This window comes from Perca flavescens, chromosome 24 (assembly GCF_004354835.1).
Source record: "Perca flavescens isolate YP-PL-M2 chromosome 24, PFLA_1.0, whole genome shotgun sequence".
Taxonomy (NCBI): domain Eukaryota; kingdom Metazoa; phylum Chordata; class Actinopteri; order Perciformes; family Percidae; genus Perca; species Perca flavescens.
Genome location: NC_041354.1, coordinates 1,263,487 through 1,281,174, shown reverse-complemented (window position 1 = coordinate 1,281,174; position 17,688 = coordinate 1,263,487). Strand labels below are relative to the sequence as shown.

Here is a 17,688-nt window from a genome sequence, read left to right as displayed (position 1 = left end):
TAGTAGTGTATATGTAACCTCAAAGTTCACCTGGATGACTACAGTGGGCTGGAAACACAGAGACCCTCTACAAGAAGACCAACCACCCAATGAGACAACACTTCTTCTAGTTTGCTGGAGGTTTCACAACAACTCACCTCAGTCTTCTCCCTTCTCTCTCCATTTCCATTCTCCTCTCCAATTCAATTCTCCTCTCCTCCATTTCAATTTGCTCCCTCGCACTTTTCTCCATTGTAATCTCCCTTACAGGTCGCCTTGTTTTTTTAAAGTAGCGGAGGCTCCATGAACCGGTGACTCTTCATGGACACACAGCTGGGTTCAGGTTCAGCTTCAGCTTCAGGTTCAGCAGGGTCTGGTCTCTGATTGGTCCTGTTAGAAAGAGAGGAAGACCACCAGAGAGGTAAATACACTTTTTAATCTTCAGAAACAGAAGCTGCTGGAGAAACTAGAAGCTATCAACCAGACTCTAGCACTAATGTTATCTTGTTAGTCCTCTAATGGAGCCAAAACTCTATTATGAGAATATTATATATTAGACTTTAGAAACAATGGATATGTAACGTCCACAGCATTACAAATCATATCTACATTTTATTTTGAAAGGTTCCAGGGGAAATTTTAGTGTCCTGTTGTATCTGAGTTTATGATAAAATAAACTTAACTTCAGCTGTTCAACCCACTAAATCAACAACATGTAGATTTATCTTACAAACTTTCTCAGGAAATAAGAAAGTACTTTACAGATTCTTAATATTAAAACAAAAACTAATCCGCTAATAAATGATGATAGATTTAACTACCGAACAGTATGTAAAGTCACTAAATCAGTGTTTTTATTCTTCTTCTAATCTTCTAGCTGTGTGTGAGTGCAAGACAGGCAGATAAAATGGTGAGACAGTGATGCAGTTACACATTTAGTTGATAAAATTATACTGTTTAACATTCATTCAGCCCAACTTTCTCTAAAACAAAAGGAATTTAAATGGTGTCAGATGATGATTTAATAGTTTATTAAAAGATATTTTTTAGACTTGCCTCCCCTCCCCCCTCCACCCTGCGGTACAGACAGGGAGAAGAAGCGCTCCTCTCCTGTGTGTTTTTCCTGCTAAACGCCGGAGAAAATACCAGATGTGTTTATCATAATACATAAATTATCTATAACACAGTAACAAGGATCAATAACTGGACTCTGACTCTTAGTTAAGACGTCACAGTTTGAGTCAGAAGTCTGATTGTGTTGAGTTGTGTTAGTTTCTCTGCAGATTTTTGCTTTTTCTGCTCTCAAAATAAAAACTAACGACAGCTTGCCACCACGAGTCAGACGTATCAGAAGAGTTTATTACCTTCAGATGGAGCTCCGTACGGAGTGAAAAGGCTGAGACAAACAGCAGCCTCTGGAAAGTGAAACTTAACTTTAAACAGGAAACAACGCCCCGACAGACGCAGTACGTGGAAGTCTTCCAACCTTACCAAATCTAGTAATTAATGAATGTAGCCTATATGACAGTGAATGTAACAACAAATGAATTAGTGATGTTTGAAATCTAAAGTATTGTTTGATTATAACAGAGTATTGCCTATTAGATTGCCTGTCTAAGGGACTGTTCATTATTTATTTAAGGGGCCACCGGAGGATTTTTGGGACCTTTAGCCAAATTAGTCATGGCCCTCGCGGCGCCAGTAAAACATTTCTATGACACTCCACCAAGATTTGGAAATCAGGAGTGACCCTCCCCCAACAATTTGTTAATACCTCCTGTACTGGTTTGCAAACATATATAGATTGTGATTGTCTTACTACAGCCATTATGTATGCGTTTAAACCTCAGCTTTCTCATCTGACACATCCCACTCCCCTGTTATGGTGCGGTGGCCATTTTTTGGTGAGTAGATTTACTCACTACCATTGTTGTGGAAACACAATAAGCATAGAAACTAAATGCACACTTCCTGCGTTACTGCATTACTTTAAATACTAAGTTACTCCTCTAGTAAACTAGTATTCACATGAAATAAAACAATAAAATATTGAGACCATTCAGCAAGTCACTCTGGGTAACATTCAACACACAAACTGGTTGCTATGGACTCATCACTAGCTTCCTCCACTTCGCCGTTTAAACAAAATTGAATAAATGTATGAAAGTCCAAATCTACACAAAACCCGCAATCAATTAGTAAGCTGACATCAAATGTGGCATTTAGGAAACCTTTTTTGCAACCTTGGCACGGTAAGATGTCCAGACTAGCAACATTCATTTTCGTTTTTTACGTCCTGCTGCTCGCATCGTCAGCCAGGAAATATTTTTTTTTACTAAAGCAGTATATGAAATCAGATCTATTACCTACCACCATTTAGTTGTTTTGTGTTATTTAAGATATATATAAAATATCTGCTCATGCCAAACGTAATTTATATTGCACTCATTTTTTAAACAATGTAATTACCAGTTTCAGCCACCAGGGGGGCAGCTCCCACTGCCCCACAGCAAACTCATGGGTCAGACCCATCTGGTAGCGAAGGAGGGCCGAGACTAAGAGCTACATAGAAAAAGATGCACCAAACAAGCCACTTTGAAATTTTGCTGTTTCATGAATACAAAAGTTGGGTGACCCCCCGCTCTGGACTGAACATTTTTGGATGACCCTCCCCTCAACATAGAATAAAAAGACATGACTCTCCCCTATTTTCCTCAGGTGGTCCATTCCATAAATACCGAACGGTCCCTAACTACACACTCAAGGGCTAACATATTTAAAGGTTATTTGTTATGAATTAATTAAAAAACGTTGGTTTATTTGAACATTCATAGCTGTTGGGCCAACTGAACTACGGCTTACTTTCTCTCTCTCTCTCTCTCTCTCTCTCTCTCTCTCTCTCTCTCTCTCTCTCTCTCTCTCTCTCTCCGTGTCCGTTACAGCTACAGCCCAGGATGCTTGGAGTTGCTATGGCAACAGTTGACAGCACCTAAACGCCGCTAGCTTAGCTTTGGCTCAACGGTCCGAGCAATAATCGCTAATATAATTACAATTTGACACATCTAAAACAAAATCAACAATAACCATCAACAGCCAGACACCCTAGGAGCCTTAGCTAATGTCAGTTTACAACTTTTTCTTTAAAGATTAGATAAATAAGAGCCTAGCTAAATCCTTCGGGGAACTACGGTAGCGTCCCGAATGACAGCCATTTTCTGCTAGCTGACTTTACATTGCCGCGGTCATTTACGGTAACGAAACGTTACTAATTTACCAAAACACAATAGTAGATTAAACACAAAACACTGACACAGTACATAACAAAAACACATGTAACGTTAAAGGTGGCCCGGTGACATTTACTCACCTAAAAGAAATCATAAAAAACAGTAAGTCCGTCGTCTGGCCTTTAGTGTAAAGTTCCCTCGAACGTTGATTCAGACGTTGGGCCAAAACCAACCGTTAATATATGTAACATAATGTAATGTAACGTAATGTAACCAATGGATGATCGCGTGCCTTAATACCATAGACAGATATAAATAAATACTCATAACACACACACACACACACACACACACACACACACACACACACAGAAATAATTTAAATGGGGGTATCTGTCATTTTTACATAATATACAAAAGTAAATAATACATACTGTAAAAAAAAAAAAAAAACGGCAAACACACCAAATTATACTTTATATACAGAGACTAGTCTGTCTGTGTGAGTAACAAAGCGCCTTCTCGTGGACATCAGCAGGAACTACAAGCAGAACTGCAGACACGTTTTCCAGTTTTTTCCTCTAATTGTATTATTTATTTTGCCTAAAATCGATCGATTTAAAGATATTTAATCTAATATAGGAGTAACAGTTTAATATTACCCGTTTGAGATGTTTTGAAGGGCAAAATGTTTAAATAATTCATAAAATAAAACATTAAAAACCTTTGAGTGAGTGAGTTCCAGCTGTCAGCTGCTGGTGTCTGGTGTAATGGCGCCCTCTGGTGGAGATCAGCAGGAACTACAAGCAGAACTGAACACAGATTTCTCCTTTTTTTATTTAGCCTATAATCGATCTATTTAAATATGTTAAATCTAATATAGTAGTAAAAGTATAATATGCCCTTTTTGAGATGTTGATGGCAACATCTTTATTAAACAAATGAAGTCAGAATAAACTGTAAACATGTTTTAATGTGTGTATTTGTGTGTTCAGCTCTGCTTGTAGTTCCTACTGATCTCCACCAGAGGGCGCCATTACACCAGACACCAGCAGCTGACAGCTGGAACTCACTCACTGAACTTTTCAAGGTTTTTAACGTTTAATTGTATGAATTGTTCACTACACCTCAGAGGGGGATATTTTTATATATATATATATATATATATATATATATATATATATATATATATATAAATTGATAGATTATATCAATATATTAAAATAATTAAACTGTCAAAGCGCCCTTTGGTGGAGATCAGCAGGAACTACAAGCAGAGCACCAGAAGACAGATACATTAAAAAGTTTTTATTAGTTTTTTCCAATTGCTAACACACTAAAATGACACGCATAGCACAATTATTTAAACTGACACTCAGAGAGCAAAACCTCTTCTCAAGTCTCCAACAGTCTAAACACATTTTCTGCTTTACACACATTTTGCAATTCAAAATGGCAATTTTTAAATGCACTGAACACGGTTCTCTTCATAAAACACAATAATCTGATATAAAGTCACATGTTGGCCATTTCAAAATGACTCTACATGAGCTGATTGGCCAACATATGTGCCACCTGACCAAACCCCTCAGTGGTTCATTGTTACCACTTCAATCAGGAAGAAAGACCACAGGTGAGCACCTTTTTGTTTTTACAACATTTTTGCACATTTATTCAGCAAGTTTCTTTTTCAGTTTACTGTTTTTATGTGAGCATATTTTGTTTAGTCCAATGTAAATATATCTGCTGTGCATATGTTGCACTGACTTGTTTGGTGAAAAGTAAAGATAACAAAATGTTTCAACAGCATGTGTGTGTATCTGCAAATATTTTGGTGCATGTGAACAATCTGAAGAATTTTCTACAATTTGAACCATTTAAGTATTACGACAAAGCATACTAAAGATGAGAGTTGTTTTCATTATGTCCAACAGTGTGTAGTTTGTTAGAGAAAAATCTGTTAATATGGATAAAGTTTGCGCCATGTGGTGCAAAAGTTTGATTTTGATAATGCTGTATGTAGTTTTGGTTGCAGTGCTTCATTCTGCAGGATATATATGAGGTATTTTGCAGTATTTTGGGTGTGTGGTTTTGTGAATTGTGTTAAGTATTTTAATAAAACAAGCCTAGTGTGCAAAATTGTGTTTTAGCAATTGGAAAAAACAAATTTTATTTGAACACACACATACACACACACACGCATACAAACAGAGACACACACACACACACACGCAAACCGACACACACACGCAAACAGAGACACACACACACACAAACACATACACAATTGATTTAATTGAATTGTATTCATCATAATCATGAGGTCTAATATTTCTCTGTCTCTTCAGATGAACACTCGGAGCTCCTCGGTGGATCATCTTCAGAGATGGTCCAGTGGTGAGGGAGGCTGTCCAGACTCCAGGAGACGCAGGTTTGATCCCCGCCTCAGCTACGCCACACAGGTGAGTGATTGTGATGAATGAATGTGAACATTTGAGATCATGCGTCTGTCATTTCACGTCCACTTCAACTTGGGAATTTACAAACTTCAACATGGGAATATCCAACTATTGACCGACATTTAAAAAAACTATTACTTTAAGCTTCTTTAAAATAGTCTTTACATGTTTAAAAGGCTTTTTGTTTAATGTCACTTTTAAAATCAGAGCTCCGGGACGCCGACTACCAGCGGCAGTAGTTTAGCCACCAACAGGTGACTGTGAGCCGGCTCCAGGTACCACCATGATGGTGCTTTCAGGGACCGTGGTAGTGGAGTTTAGACAGAAAAAGTGAGCGCCATGCAGCTCTGACAGTTTAGTTTAGACTCCAAAGCGACTCGTTAAGTTTAGGAAAAACATCAGATTTGGACTAAAACCCTCCTGAGGAACTAATGAGCGTTTCCTCTGTGAAAGCATTTTGTTTTGACGTGGTGTTATTTCATTTTGAGATTTTGAGATTTTGAGATTGCCGTTGGATATTGAGGTTCATAAGTGTTTTGGCACGGCTGGCCGAGTGTCTCTATATCCATGGTGGTGTTGGAACGGGAATTTAATTAAACACACTCAGAATCCTAAATTCTGTTAGTCATGAAGGTGCTGCAGAGTTTGAGGTTAACAAAGTAAAATAAATACGGACAAACACGCTAAAATAAATCCAGTGAATGTAGAATATCTGAATGATTATTAATGTAGAATATCTGAATGATTATTAATGTTACCTGTGTTGCTGCAGCAGCTTCATGGACTCCTTCAGGGCAGATGTGTTTCCAGATGTAACTGACTCGGATTCTGCTATGTGAAAACTACAAAACTCATAATTACAACAACTATGAAATGACATGAACGCAGCATAAGACACAGCTTTGAGCTAAATGCTAACTGTGACGATGAGAGCTGAAATTAATCAGCAACTACTTTGATAATCAATGAAACGTTTGATTAAAATGTTTATTGACGTTGAATGTGAATGACGTGAGAATCAGAAGACATCATCTTGAACTGTGATGGACTTTTTTTACTATTTTAAAATTAATTATTTAAGATTTTATTGATAAAATGTTGGCATTTTTTTGTTTATATTTGTGTCTTTGTTTTAGGAAGTTGACAATCATGTTTAAGCACGTAGAAAATAATCTTTCCAGACTCTTAAGCGTTTTCCAGCTTTGACGCCGTATTAGGTTTATTATAGTAATACAAATACATTTTCATATTCTGAGATAGCACAATAAGCTGCAGAGTACATTGTGAATACATCAAAACATAAAAGATCAGCATTGTTTTAACTTTTTGTTTAAACTCAACATTACTACAAGTATTAATGTAGAGCGAGCTGGTCTCTGAGAGACTTTAGACTCGTTACAGCAGCTTAAATGCAACACAACAGATAAGACAAATGTCTAAACTAAATATAATAAGAAATAGAAAAATAACAATAAGAGTAACATTAATAATATGCACATTATCTCTTGAAATACAAAAGCAGTCACATACATCTGTACCTTATCATTTCAAACTGGTACATCTCTAAATAAAAAGAAAATATCAAAAGTCACATCATACCTCTCTATAAATCTGGTAACAATCTCCACTTCAGAAATTACAGACCTGTCTCATTAATATAACTATTCAATAATCGATTGGATAAATTCACAAACTAACGACTGAAAGTATATTTAGATTTATTCTTAGCTTCACATGTTCATTTCATGTACTTTATATTTTTGATACTAAAATATATCAATGTGTATTTTGGCTAAAATAAATAAATATGAAAGAAATTATAATACAGAATTGATATAAAGAATATATGAGAAATAAATTGTATTTTGTGAGAGAAAGTAAGTAAAGTTAAATATTGGAGGAGTTTAAAAAAGAAAACATGACGGAGAAAGTTTGTTAAATGAATAATGTGTTATGGAGATTATGGGTGTGATTAAATAAAATTATACTTCTTCTCACTCCAGAGCTGATTTTATGTTTTCTTTTAGTCAGTTTTAGTTTAGTTAGTTAGAATCATGAAAAACATGATGCAAGTTTTAAATCAGCCTAAATACAGCTTATGACATGACTATAAACACGTCAATTCACAGGCCAGAAGGTGGCCTGTGTTCAGACCAAAGATTGACAACGAGAAGCTACTTTCAACCAAGCCCCCACGAAGAGCGCCATGTCTAAAAGCCACCGTGGGCTTAACGGATAACGGTGGTACTGCACCCCATGGCCCAGAAAGACTTCTCACAGAGACTTTGCATGGAAAGAAACTTCTATATTTCAGTGGATAATTGTTTTGGGGGTACATCAACTCACCAGCCCGAACACTTGAAGGGTCCTTGTTTAAAATGTCACGTTTTTAACATTTTTAACATTCACTTAGCCTGGCTGACACTGAGAAGGGTCTGGCGTCAGCCAGGCTAAGTTCTGGGAAAGGTTCATTGACGGTTAATTTCCAAAAGGGGCCGCTGAGGATAGTCCTTCAACCAATCGGAACAACGATCCAGGTGACGCTGCACTTCGGTGGCCGTTATGTTGAATGTTAACAAAAAGCTGCTCGTCGTCGCATAAAGCCCGCCTCAACGGTTGTGATTGGTGTAAAACCCGCCTCAACGGTTGTGATTGGTGTAAAACCCGCCTCAACGGTTGTGATTGGTGTAAAGCCCACCTCAATGGTTGTGATTGGTGTAAAGCCCTCCTCAACGGTTGTGATTGGTGTAAAGCCCACCTCAACGGTTGTGATTGGTGTAGAGCCCGCCTCAACGGTTGTGATTGGTGTAAAGCCCACCTCAACGGTTGTGATTGGTGTAAAGCCCACCTCAACGGTTGTGATTGGTGTAAAACCTGCCTCAACGGTTGTGATTGGTGTAAAGCCCACCTCAACGGTTGTGATTGGTGTAAAGCCCACCTCAACGGTTGTGATTGGTGTAAAGCCCACCTCAACGGTTGTGATTGGTGCCTCGATTTTGGGGACATTGGAAATGGGCTTGAATGGGCTCTTCGCCAGACTGACTTGCAGAGCAAATCTCAAATTTGCCGGAAGTTCGTCAGGGTTTACCCAAGCTAACATTCACTAGTAGCCGAATCCAGAGTTATCAAACGAGGCATGATGAACGCACATAATGGACGCGAGCAGACCCGTGGGACTGCGCCCGCCTGCTCACATGACTGTTCTCCCGAGGTCCTGTAGCTGTAATAATGGATATAGCCAATGGTTGTAATTCACGATGTTCTATTAATACGTCCATGGTATCATCTTATGATACACCCGAGGGATGTATGTATGCTGTAAAGCTTGTAATGTGGATGTAACATCATGTATGAACCGTTTCCCAAACTGGTGGGGCTATCGGCTAGTAGCCATTAGCGGTAGCTAGCATGGATGTATTAAGAGAACTGTAATACTATACATAGCTATATGCCTACATAACGTTATTACAGAAATAATCACCTTGGTTCCCTCTTATGATACATCCGAGGGCTGTATGCTGTAAAGCTTGTAACGTGGATGAGGGATGAAGCCATGGATGAGCTCTGTTCAGGAAACTGCAGGCTAACTGCTAGCTAGTAGCTAGCGCTGCTTTTTTTTGACATTTTAGTCGCTTTTTGACTTTTCGGACACTTCAACATTTGCATTTCTACAGTTTCATGATCACAGCTTCCATCTTTAAAGGACTGGCAGTGGAAGAAGTTTACAATGTTAACGAGGAATCTGCTCAATCATTCTGAATTATTTCATACAAAGTTCATTCATTAGTTTATAACAATAACCTGAAATGTTTCTGTGAGTGTGATCCTGTTCAGACTCAACTGATCAGCAGTGAGAAACAGGAGACTCTACGTCCTACAGAGGACACAGAGACACTGAGGAACCAGAAGAACTGAACTTGAACCCAAACCCAGGATACAGAGGTTCAGTGAATGTGGTGTTGAAGGTGTGGAGGTGGATCATTGAGTTAGAGGAGACTTCGTAGAAGGACAGAGAGCCAGCAGGAACGTCCACATACACTCCTACTCTATCAGAGACAGAGGAGGAGAGGTATGTTTCACTTTTATTGTGCCGGACAGAGTAACCATCACCATCAGAGCACCTCAGACTCCAGGACTGATCATTATATCCAAACCAGCAGTCTCTACTGTCTCCTTTCCTGCTGATTCCTCTGTAAGTCACGGCTAGATCAACCCCTCCTCTCCTCTCGACCTCCCAGTAACAGCGACCAGTCAGACCATCTCTACACAGCAGCTGGTGCCAGGGGTCAAACCTCTCTGGATGATCAGGATATGGCTGCTCCTCCTCCTTCACACGTGTCACCTTCCTGTTGTCGTCAGACAGTTTGAGTTTTCTGTGCACTGTGTTTGTGTCGACTGTGAGTTCACAGGAATCTGACGGAGAGAACGAGACACAACATGGTTAACTTGTACATCTGTGAAGGCACCATTAATGCTGAAAGGTACATACATGATTTGGAGCAACAAAAGTCTTTTTCAGGGAAGTCCTTGCTCATTTCAGCAAGACAATGCTAAGTCACATTCTGCACGTGTTACAACAATGTGGCTTCATAGTAAAAGAGTACTAGACTGGCCTGCCTGCAATCCATATCTGTCTCCCATGGAAAATGTGGGACGCATTATGAAGCGCAAAGTACGACAACAGAGACCCTGGACTGTTGAGCAACTGATGTACATCAAGCAAGAATGGGAAAGAATTCCACCTACAAAGATTCAACAAGTAGTGTCCTCAGTTCCCAATCCCTTATTGAGTGTTGTTACAAGGAAAGGTGATGTAACAGTGTTCAACATAGAAATACAAAGTATCGCAGACATCAAATTCAAAATAGGTGAATATTTGCGAGCGTGTCAGCTGCGTGGCGTGTCCGTTTATATTTCGGCTTCCATGTTAAGAGGTTAGAGCTTACACACTGCCCGTGTGAGACGTGTGCAGGACCGAGGCCTATTTTTCACGCAAGACGCGAGCTTGTCGGAAGCGTTTCCAGGCAAAATAGAATAGGAAAATATGTTTACATGTCGTTTTAGACACGAATGCATATTAATAAATAACATGTTGATGTTTGAAAGCCTCGAGGTTTTGATATAAATGCAGATATATGAATGTAATTAAAAAAATATATATTATTATAATATATTAAAATAATAATATTGCACCTGTCAATACAGAACAAAATATTCTGGAGCCTATTTTGCCGTCAATACTGCCGACGTTGTCTTTGCTGTAATCAGATTGTAATCAAAAACGTGTACTAGGTTCTCCAGTCAGCACTGGCTCAAATCTGGAGTTTGTCCCCGGGCGCTGTGATTGGCTGCCCACTGCTCCCTTGAGGGATGGGTTAAATGCAGAGAATGAATTTCGCTAAATGTATGTGTATGTGACAATAAAGTACCTTTACCTATATATTTGTTTATCATCGTATTTAATTTTATCAATGGGAAACATACATGTGTACAGACAAGGCTAGCATCAGTAGCCCCCCCCCTTCTGACGCTCTGTCCCCCAGATTCATGGACAGATAACTACTGCTGGCCGGCCGGGACTTTCACACGCTGCCTCCACCCCTCCCCACCATCTACTTCCGCCGCTTGTTGCTGATTGGCTTGAATCAGGATCCAAAGTTAGCACCTTCTACTAGCCAAATGCTGGTAAAATATGCAAGTGGCTGGTAGATTTGCTTCACCACACACAACCAGCGTACGATAATGTCTTCCATAAATTCATCCAGAACTCCCAGTCAGCAAGCATGTTTAGTTAGTCTGTTTCTATTTGCCGTTGTTGTTGTTTTTCAAAAAGAACCGGGCTGGTTAAAGTTAACTTAACTGAAGATATAGAGGTCTGCTAAAACAAGCACTAAGGTTAGCTAATGTCAGTTAAACGTTAGGCTGTGAAAGACAACAGCAGAGAGAAACAGACTTTACTTTCGGTTTGCGAGCTCCAGGTGAAGTGGCGAATGCGGTTGTTGTAGATGTAATATTACGGTAAAGCCAGAGGCTGACTGAGGTCAAGCCGTCGTGTTGACTTCAGAGGTTTGAATGAGTGATGTCACAGTTTGATGAATGAAATTAAAAACACACTTACACTTCCTCAGACATGGTGTCAACCATCTGACTCCAGCAGGCTCCACTCTGAAAGGAGTGTTGGACATTAAATCACTCTCACACACACATATTAGACATTTTCAGACCGGAGGAACTTTTATAGTTCTAAGAACCCAACTTTATGTTGTGTTCGCACTGCAGGTGTTTTGAGAGACTTTTACTATTCCTGCATACCTGCAAACTCAGAAGGGCTAAAAAAGGTAACACATGCGGCGATGTTTCAGTTACCTCTAACGTCCGTTGTCGGAGCATCAGAGAGAAGCGCAGGCATTTAAGTGGCACCTAAATAAGGCACCGAAATCCCCCAAAATAAAAACTCTTCGGATCTACACAATTCATGTGGATGACATTTTCCCATTTAAACAGCGATTTTCACTGAAAAGCGACTGGTTTGCAGTGACTGTGCTCTCCCAGCACAAGAGTCACTTTATACAGTGATTGGTCCAGTCGGTGTACGTCTCTGATTGATCACATTCATTCACACGCTCTTGTCACAGCATTGACAGCACATTGGTTTCTGCTAAGCTAGGCTAAACCTTTGCTGGATCTATCTCTGTAGAGATGAAAGATATCCTGGTAATAATTTGATCACTGGGCTATTTCTCAAAATGACAAGACAGTTTATTTACCATGCAGATACAGTATCTGTCCAAACAGCGTAGAATATTAACAATAGGGGGCTATTTTGATTCCTATAGATGATCTCCTTGGAGACTTCCTGCACAAATATCTCCTTTTTATATTTATCAGTGTTTCTACCTGAGAGTGTCCAGTCTCCAGAGAGGATCCTCCAGTCCCGCTGACAGTAGCTTCACTCCTGAGTCTCCTGGATGATTGTAGCTCAGGTCCAGCTCTCTCAGATGGGAGGGGTTGGAGCTCAGAGCTGAGGCCAGAGAAGAACAGCCTTCCTCCGACATCAGACAGCCTGACAGACTGAAATGTTTTTTTTAACATTTTTAGTTCAAAAGCTACAACGGAAGTTGTTGATTTTAAGCCACAATGGAAGTGAGCGTCTATGGAGCCCCCTCGTGTCAGCTGAAAAAAAGAACCAAGCCCAACAGATATTTAAACGGGCACACAGATTCACAATCCGTGCCCTCAGATTTAGTTTTTTTCTACACCGCAACGACTGGACTAAACCATTCAGCTATAGTAACGTTAGCTCCCAGGGATTTAAGCTTCCATTTATCTAATTTTGACAATATAACTTGCGACAACACATCGCAGGGGGGGATCCCTATTGTTTTCGCTGAGGTTTTATTATTAGTATTATTATTAATGGTATAGTGGTATGTTTATGATTGTTGTTTAAAAAAATTATAAAAATTGTTAATCACAAAAAAGTTTGCAAAGAAGTTTAGATAAACAGCTAACGTAGCTTTGTATCAGCAGACAAATAAGCTACATGTTAGCCGTTTATCAACTCAAGTTAATTAGAGTTTAAATGGTCATCAGTGGAATGGTTTAATGAATCCTGACCTGAGAGTCTCCAGTGTGCAGTGTGGACTCTTTAGTCCATCAGAGATCAGCTTTACTCCTGAATCCTGCAAGTTGTTGTTACTCAGGTCCAACTCTCTCAGACTAGAGGACTGGGAGCTGAGAACTGAGGACAGAGCTTCACAGCTTCTCTTGGACAGGTTACAGCCACTCAGCCTGAAGAGAAAACGGAAATAGTTATTTATTTTTCTCCACGGTTGAAAGATAGCGTAGAGAGTAGATATATAGAATAGATTATTTAATGATGAATAAATCCCACTTACAGAGCTTTGTTGGAGGCTTTGACCACTGGCAGCAGCCTCAGAAAAGCCTCCTCTGAAGCAGAGTATTTCTTCAGGTCAAACACGTCCAGATCTTCTTTTGATGACAGTAAGATGAAGCCCAGAGCTGACCACTGAGCAGGAGACAGTTTATCTGTGGAGAGACTTCCTGATCTCAGGGCCTGTTGGATCTCCTCCACTAGAGAATGATCATTCAGTTCATTCAGACAGTGGAACAGATTGATGCTTCTCTCTGCAGACACATTCTCATTGATCTTCTTCTTGATGTACTCGACTGTTTCCTGATTGGTCTGTGAGCTACTTCCTGTCTGTGTCAGCAGGCCTCGTAGGAGATTCTGATTGGTCTGCAGTGAAAGACCCAGGAGGAAGCGGAGGAACAAGTCCAGGTGTCCATTTGGACTCTGTAAGGCCTTGTCCACAGCACTCTGGTAGAAACCTGTTGATGCTGTTTGTTTTCCTGCCAGCAGGTTGACTCCAGAGTTGGTGAATGTCAGATGAACATGAAGAGCAGCCAGAAACTCCAGAACACTCAGATGGATGAAGCTGAAGACCTTGTCCTGGTACAGTCCTCTCTCCTCTTTAAAGAGCTGTGTGAACACTCCTGAGTACACTGAGGCTGCTGTGATATCGATGCCACACTCTGTCAGGTCTGATTCATAGAAGATCAGGTTGCCTTTCTGCAGCTGCTCAAAAGCCAGTTTTTCCAGAGACTCGATCATCTTCCCGGTCTCTGGACTCCAGTGTAGATCTGTCTCAGATCCTCCATCATACTTTATGTTCTTCACTTTGGACTGAACCACCAGGAAGTGGATGTACATCTCAGTCAGGGTCTTGGGCAGCTCTCCTCCCTCTCTGGTCTTCAACATGTCATTCAGAACTGTAGCAGTGATCCAGCAGAAGATTGGGATGTGGCACATGATGTGGAGGCTTCGTGATGTCTTGATGTGGGAGATGATTCTGCTGGCCTGCTCCTCATCTCTGAATCTCTTCCTGAAGTACTCCTCTTTCTGTGGGTCAGTGAACCCTCTGATCTCTGTCACCATGTCAACACACCCAGGAGGGATCTGATTGGCTGCAGCAGGTCGTGTGGTTATCCAGAGGTGAGCAGAGGGAAGCAGTTTCCCCCTGATGAGGTTTGTCAGCAGCACACCCACTGAGGTGGACTTTGTAACATCAGTCAGGATCTCGGAGTTGAGGAAGTCCAGAGGAAGTCGACACTCATCCAGACCGTCAAAGATGAACACAACCTCTTCAAACCTGCAGATTCCTGCTTCTTTGGTTTCACTAAAGAAGTAATCAACAAGTTCCACCAAGCTGTACTTTCTCTCTTTCAGCACATTCAGCTCTCTGAAGGTGAATGGAAATATGAACTGGATGTCCTGGTTGGCTTTGTCTTCAGCCCAGTCCAGAGTGAACTTCTGTGTTAAGACTGTTTTCCCGATGCCAGCCACTCCCTTTGTCATCACTGTTCTGATTGGTTCATCTCTTCCAGGTGGAGCTTTAAAGATGTCTTCTTGTCTGATTGTTGTTTCTGGTCTGTCTGGTTTCCTGGATGCTGTTTCAATTTGTCTGACCTCATGTTCATCATTGACCTCTGCAGTCCCTCCCTTTGTGATGTGGATCTCTGTGAACATCTGATTCAGAAGGGTTGGGTTTCCTGCTTTAGCAATCCCCTCAAACACACAGTGGAACTTCTTCTGCTGGTTAGATTTGAGTTTACTTCGACAAAATGCAGCTGTACTTCCTGAATGAATACAGAACAAAGACGATCAGTAAGCCATTTATAAAATAAACAAACATATTCTGGTCAACCTCTTAGTAAACGTTCCATTAATCCATCAAGTTAAATCTTTAGAGAAATCCTCTTACTGCTCTGCAGACGGTCAGCCAGTTCGTCCTGCTTCATTCTCCTCAGGAAGTCCACTGTGATCTTCAGAAATGCCTCTCTACTGCTCCTCTGCTCTTCATCCTCATTGTCCCTCTGACTCTCTGAGCATTCTGGGTAATCTGGATTCAGAACCTTCTGGATCTTCTTCAGCTCTTTCTTCACAAAAGTGACAATGTTCTTCTCCAGCAGCTGGAACAAAAGATTATATGAATGACATCATGGAAGGAAACATCAGATCCATGTTGGACAGACGGACAACCCACTGGTCTAAAAAGTGCAGCATGGAGATGATTGTGAACAGAATAGATGTAAAAGAAGTAGTTGTATGTGTACAGACCATAAATATGGAGTCCAGGTGTGTTTGATGCTGCTGGGCAGACTGACCACTGGGAACCTCTGAGATCTCCTGGTCCTCTCTGTGGAGGAATCAGGAAGAATTAGCTCACATCATGCCTGGAGGTAACCGGCTCCATCTAGCCTAGCTTAGCACAGATCCTGGAGGTCAGAAATAACATAGTCAGAAATAACAAGGTAACATGAGACACAGCCATCTTCTAACTGTATGACTGTGAGGCTTAGTTGTGTATTGATTTAGAGCCAGCTTGAAACGCTATAATGATCTTGTTTCACTGGCCAGTTACCACAATACTTGCACATGTTAGTGCACAGGTCCACTATGTGACAAACCCTATGGAGTGTACCACGTTTGTGCACATTTCGACAGAGTGACGAAGAAATGAAGAAATTGATAGACAACAAAATGGAACGAATCAGAGAAGCGAAAGAAAAGTTGTGTCCTGTTCTCTTTATTTTATACTGTACAACCAGTAAAACATGTCCTGTTCTGCAGATCTGTAGGTCTTTATATATTTATTTATTCATGTTGGACCAGTCCAATATTACCGTCAGTTGAAATAAACCTTGTGATGTTAGAAAACTTATTGAATTTTTTTTAAATCTATTTTGTTGCGTTTTCCTATAACTTTTGTAATTTTACATATGTTTAAAAATATTGAAATTAATATTGATATCACAATATAACATTTTGTCAATATCATGCAACCCTAGTTCCCAGTATGTATACGGTTAGAAGATGGCTGTGTCTCATGTGACCTTATTTGTACACGCTGTGACTACACAAATCACAACATGGAAATACGAACATGTTGGTGTTATTTTGTCACTTATTGGGAGAAGTAGGCTAGATGAAGCCGGTTACCTCCAGGATCTGTGCTAAGATAGGCTAGCGGTGGGGGCATCAGACAGAGTTAGGACGCGCACGGAGATGAGAAGGCTATGTATGGACTTATCTTCCTCTGGGGATATGCTGAATAAGACAAAGTCCCAATAAGTCGGCGTGTTCCTTTAATTAATTGTGTTAGTAATTTTACTTTTATACGTGTATATATTTGTCATATTTTTTATTTTTATACTGTTATTTTATATTTAATAAATTACTAGGTCACAGTATTCAAGGTCAAATTCCAGCTATAAACCTTCCATCACTTGAGGAACAAGTCAGACAGGTTGAGTGTGTACTGTCAGATAAATTGATTAAACCTGTGAATATGAATGTATAGTTTAAATGAGACAGTACATCCAGAGTAATTATCTATGTGTAATATCCACAGCCCCGGACGTCGATTGCGAGCTGCTGGGGGAGTTGAGATCCGCAGCCACCGATTATGAGCCACGTCCAAGCAGGCGGTTAGCAGGGCGTCTTTGGTCTTTAATTCCTCAGACATCCGAGGAACATCCGTCCTAAGGTCAGCTATTTCTTTGTTGGCATTCCTGAACAACGAGGTCATTTTGCAGGGAAGTGGGGACTCATCAGGAGTGTTTAGCTCGGCTTGGCTAGGGCTAATGCACTCTTTCTGGGAACTTAAAATAACTTAAAATCCAGTCCTCCGATGTGTAAAATCCCTCATCCGGATAAAAGATACGGATGAACACAACCAATATCTTAAAGATGTAACTTTAAAATTGAGCTTAAATCTAGGTAAAAGTTAATTTAAGGAGGTGATTGTCACAGCCCAGTATCAGTATACACTTTGTGTTATTAACAGCTTACCTCTCAGCAGAGGAGGGTTGTTGTCCTTTTAAATCAGTTGTAATATCCTTTGACCGGTCACTCTTGAAGGACACACAGCTGACTTCAGGAGACGTTGGTCTCCTCCTGATAGAAAAACACATTTCATATATTATTATTATATTTACTG

At 40.2% G+C, this 17,688-nt stretch overlaps 1 protein-coding gene across 1 annotated transcript in view; it reads right to left on the bottom strand.

Annotated features, from left to right (window-relative positions):
- LOC114551252 (NLR family CARD domain-containing protein 3) overlaps positions 1–17,688 on the bottom strand; it is a 221,525-nt gene that overhangs the window by 190,636 nt on the left and 13,201 nt on the right. Inside the window, exon 4 of the mRNA XM_028572423.1 lies at positions 347–369. Within this exon, the coding sequence (XP_028428224.1) occupies positions 347–369 (23 nt within the window). The remainder of the gene's footprint in view (positions 1–346; positions 370–17,688) is intronic.